Source organism: Pagrus major, chromosome 19 (genome assembly GCF_040436345.1).
Source record: "Pagrus major chromosome 19, Pma_NU_1.0".
Taxonomy (NCBI): Eukaryota; Metazoa; Chordata; class Actinopteri; order Spariformes; family Sparidae; genus Pagrus; species Pagrus major.
In genome coordinates, this window is record NC_133233.1 from 5,408,430 (window position 1) to 5,411,407 (window position 2,978).

Sequence of the window (2,978 nt, forward strand, 5' to 3'; positions counted from 1 at the left end):
ATGTTGTGCATGTAAAATAACTTGTAGGCTTACAGCTGTCAGGTAAAGGTCCTGCAGTAAAACCTCAAATAGTACAACAACCACACGTAATGGTAACATCTACGCCATTTCCTTTAGCTAACAAAGTCATCTCCTCTGCTTTCTTACTAACTGGTTTCACACACTATTTATTGCAATAAACACAAAAGTCACTGTTCTGTAAGATCTAGGTTTTAGGCTCACAGTATGATACAGGTTTGCAATGCATAAGGCTAGTTTTCTCTTCAATTAATTCTTCATTAAGAAATCAGAACCAGAAAGACATTGTGAAAATTAAATGTTAGGTTAAAGCAATATTTAATGAGACAGTGAACATAAAAACATTTATTGATAACAAAATAAAAGTTAAGTAAAGGTTTCAATCTTTCATATCCTTTTCCTCATCTTCTAAGTGGATCACCTGCTTCTCTGCCTTTAGTGGTCTTACTCCTAGAGAGAAAGAAAACATGTTGTCAGCTTTAAATGGAAAAAAAATCTCTAGATTAGTTCAACTTATTTGTAAAAGAAAATGAAGGTCAATGGCAAAACTTTGTCCAACTATGGAGTGAAGTCATCTAGGTTTTTGATGGAGTTGCTGACCTGGTATGTGTGGAGGAGAGTTGAGGATGGGTGTGTCTTTTCTGCGAGGTTTCTTCTGCTGGTCTTCCCCTTGATTCTCTGAGCATTGAGCATCCTCCTCTTTATTATCCTTCATCTTTGATTTCCCATCCATGAGGTTCTCAGGCACTTCCTGGTCTGTCACACAGCCAGACAAACTGTTACCAGAATAACTTGTGCACCAACTTCACCACACCATAGAACAGACTTGTACAGAAGACGGTTCTCTAAAAGGTCATCCAGACCAAGAACGATAACAATAACTAATAGACATTAAACATTTAAAAAATTATTATAACACAACTGTATGGTGGAGTCCATAACTAGGATAACAGTGGCAAACGATGTTAGGATCAATTTCAGAGTGATTTGCGTGCTCACTGCCACTGTTTACAGAATGTTATCGTTCATCAGTGTGGATGCTCAAATTGTTATCATTAGTTATTGTTATAGTCATCGTTCTTGGTGTGTACAGCCCTTAACCCTATGCAAATAGTTCAAGGTGTACAATCTGAAGATTTCTGCCTATAGAATTTTTTGCTCTTAAACACAGAGATGATATGGGGTCTCATTTATAAAATTCTGCGGAGAATCCACACTGAATGTTTGCCTACGTACATTCTCTAAAAAATGTTCTGATTTACAAAACCTGGTGTCTGCCCAACAATACGCAATTTCCTTTTATAAATCCCTCATCAACTTGGAAATGTGCGCACATGAATCAGCCCCTTATGCCGCCCTCTCCACACCCACACACAACCATAAATGGTCATGCAAAGCCTTGACCACTATACACTAAGGCAAACGCCTTATGAATGTTATGTTACGCCTCTTTTATGCCTGCTTATAAATGAGCCCCCTGATCCTTTTTTAAGGGTGGGTTCATCCAGATGAAAAAAAAAACCTTTTCCAAAATTCTATATATGAACCAATGATACCTTAAGTGCTTACTCCACAGATCTCACTGTGAAGATAACAACAATGTTATTGTGAGAGACAACCACAGGCCACAGCCTTTTGACAGTGCCACCCTTTTGCCAATATTACACTGAGACAACTATTTAGCCTGATCAGATAGGTGGATGTTCAGGTGCTCCATCCTAAACTTTAATAATGTGTGTTGAAATGAGAGTTGAAGTCCTTCTGGCAAAGTTGCAGTTTGCTAGTAAGGATTGTGATTTTCATTTTTTAGGTTTTGATTATTTGATTATTTTTTACGTTGTGCCATTTACTATGTTACATTTCCAGTAGCACAATGTGTCTGTTGATTAAACAATGTATTATTATTATTTTTATCATTATTGTTGTTGTTGTGGTTGTTGTTATTTTATAAATGAATGAAATAATCAAGACGTTGAAATGAGCAGACCTCTGTGCTTACATTGCATGCTCTCCTGTATCATCAGTCGATGTTCAGGCTCCAGGGTCGACCTCACACAGCCAGTTGTCATCTCTGAGGTCCTCTAGGCTTTCAACAAAGATCACATAACACACACACACACACACACACACACATACATTCATTATTCATTAGCGCACACTAACAAAGGATGACGCACTTCGGTGGAGGGGACTGCATCATTGACACATCTGCCTCATGTTTAGACTAAACAGCATCAACACAAGCTCTGCTCAAACCACCACATTCAAACAGCAAACATTCATTGCCTCTTAACTTGTCCAAAAAAAAAAAAAAAATTTGTTACAACATTTTGTCAAGTAAGTGCAAGAATTTTGGTCCTAATTTCACGTGCTTTTTCAAATGAGCGAGGATGACTGTGGGCATGGCAAATCAAATGAACTCAAGGAAACCAAAGAACTAAAAAGAAACAAAAGTGGTTAAAGATTTGGCTGCAAATAAATATGAGAACAGCAAAGAAGAAAACAAAAGCATAAAAAGCTTCAGCCAGAAGAGGAATAAAAATAAACTGAAGATACATATAAAAAATTAAAGTGTGTTCTTACCTCAGTGTCAGCAGTGTCTCAGAGACAGAGTGGAGCAGTGTAACTCTGGGCAATGAAGCTCGGAGGAGGAGCATCCTCTCTTTTCTGCATACGTTATCTGCCACAGACAGCCCCTGCCCATCTGGACAAACTGCTGAAGCTAGAATTACAATTGACTGAGATGGAGAGGGAGTGTTTATTCAGCACTCAGCGTAGTGTTTCCTTAAAATTATACAACAAACTCATATGTTTTCATTTGCTTACAGTATACATAACATGTTTCTGAGCTGATTATAATACTATAATACTGATTATAATAAAAGGTATAATTGTCATGTAGATAAAATTCATTATACAGCTGTTTTAACCCTCAAATCACGGCACAAGTCTATTTTACA

The 2,978-nt window shown here is 37.4% G+C and overlaps 1 protein-coding gene across 1 annotated transcript; it reads right to left on the minus strand.

The window, feature by feature from the left end:
- Nucleotides 1-397: 397 nt before the first annotated feature.
- On the minus strand, nucleotides 398-2,094 carry ppp1r17 (protein phosphatase 1 regulatory subunit 17). Its single transcript, XM_073488877.1, has 3 exons — nucleotides 2,018-2,094; nucleotides 619-774; nucleotides 398-468 (listed from the first exon to the last, which is right to left on the minus strand). The coding sequence occupies exons 1-3, from the start codon at nucleotides 2,085-2,087 to the stop codon at nucleotides 398-400; spliced, it is 297 nt and encodes a 98-aa protein (XP_073344978.1). The 5' UTR covers nucleotides 2,088-2,094.
- Nucleotides 2,095-2,978: the final 884 nt, after the last annotated feature.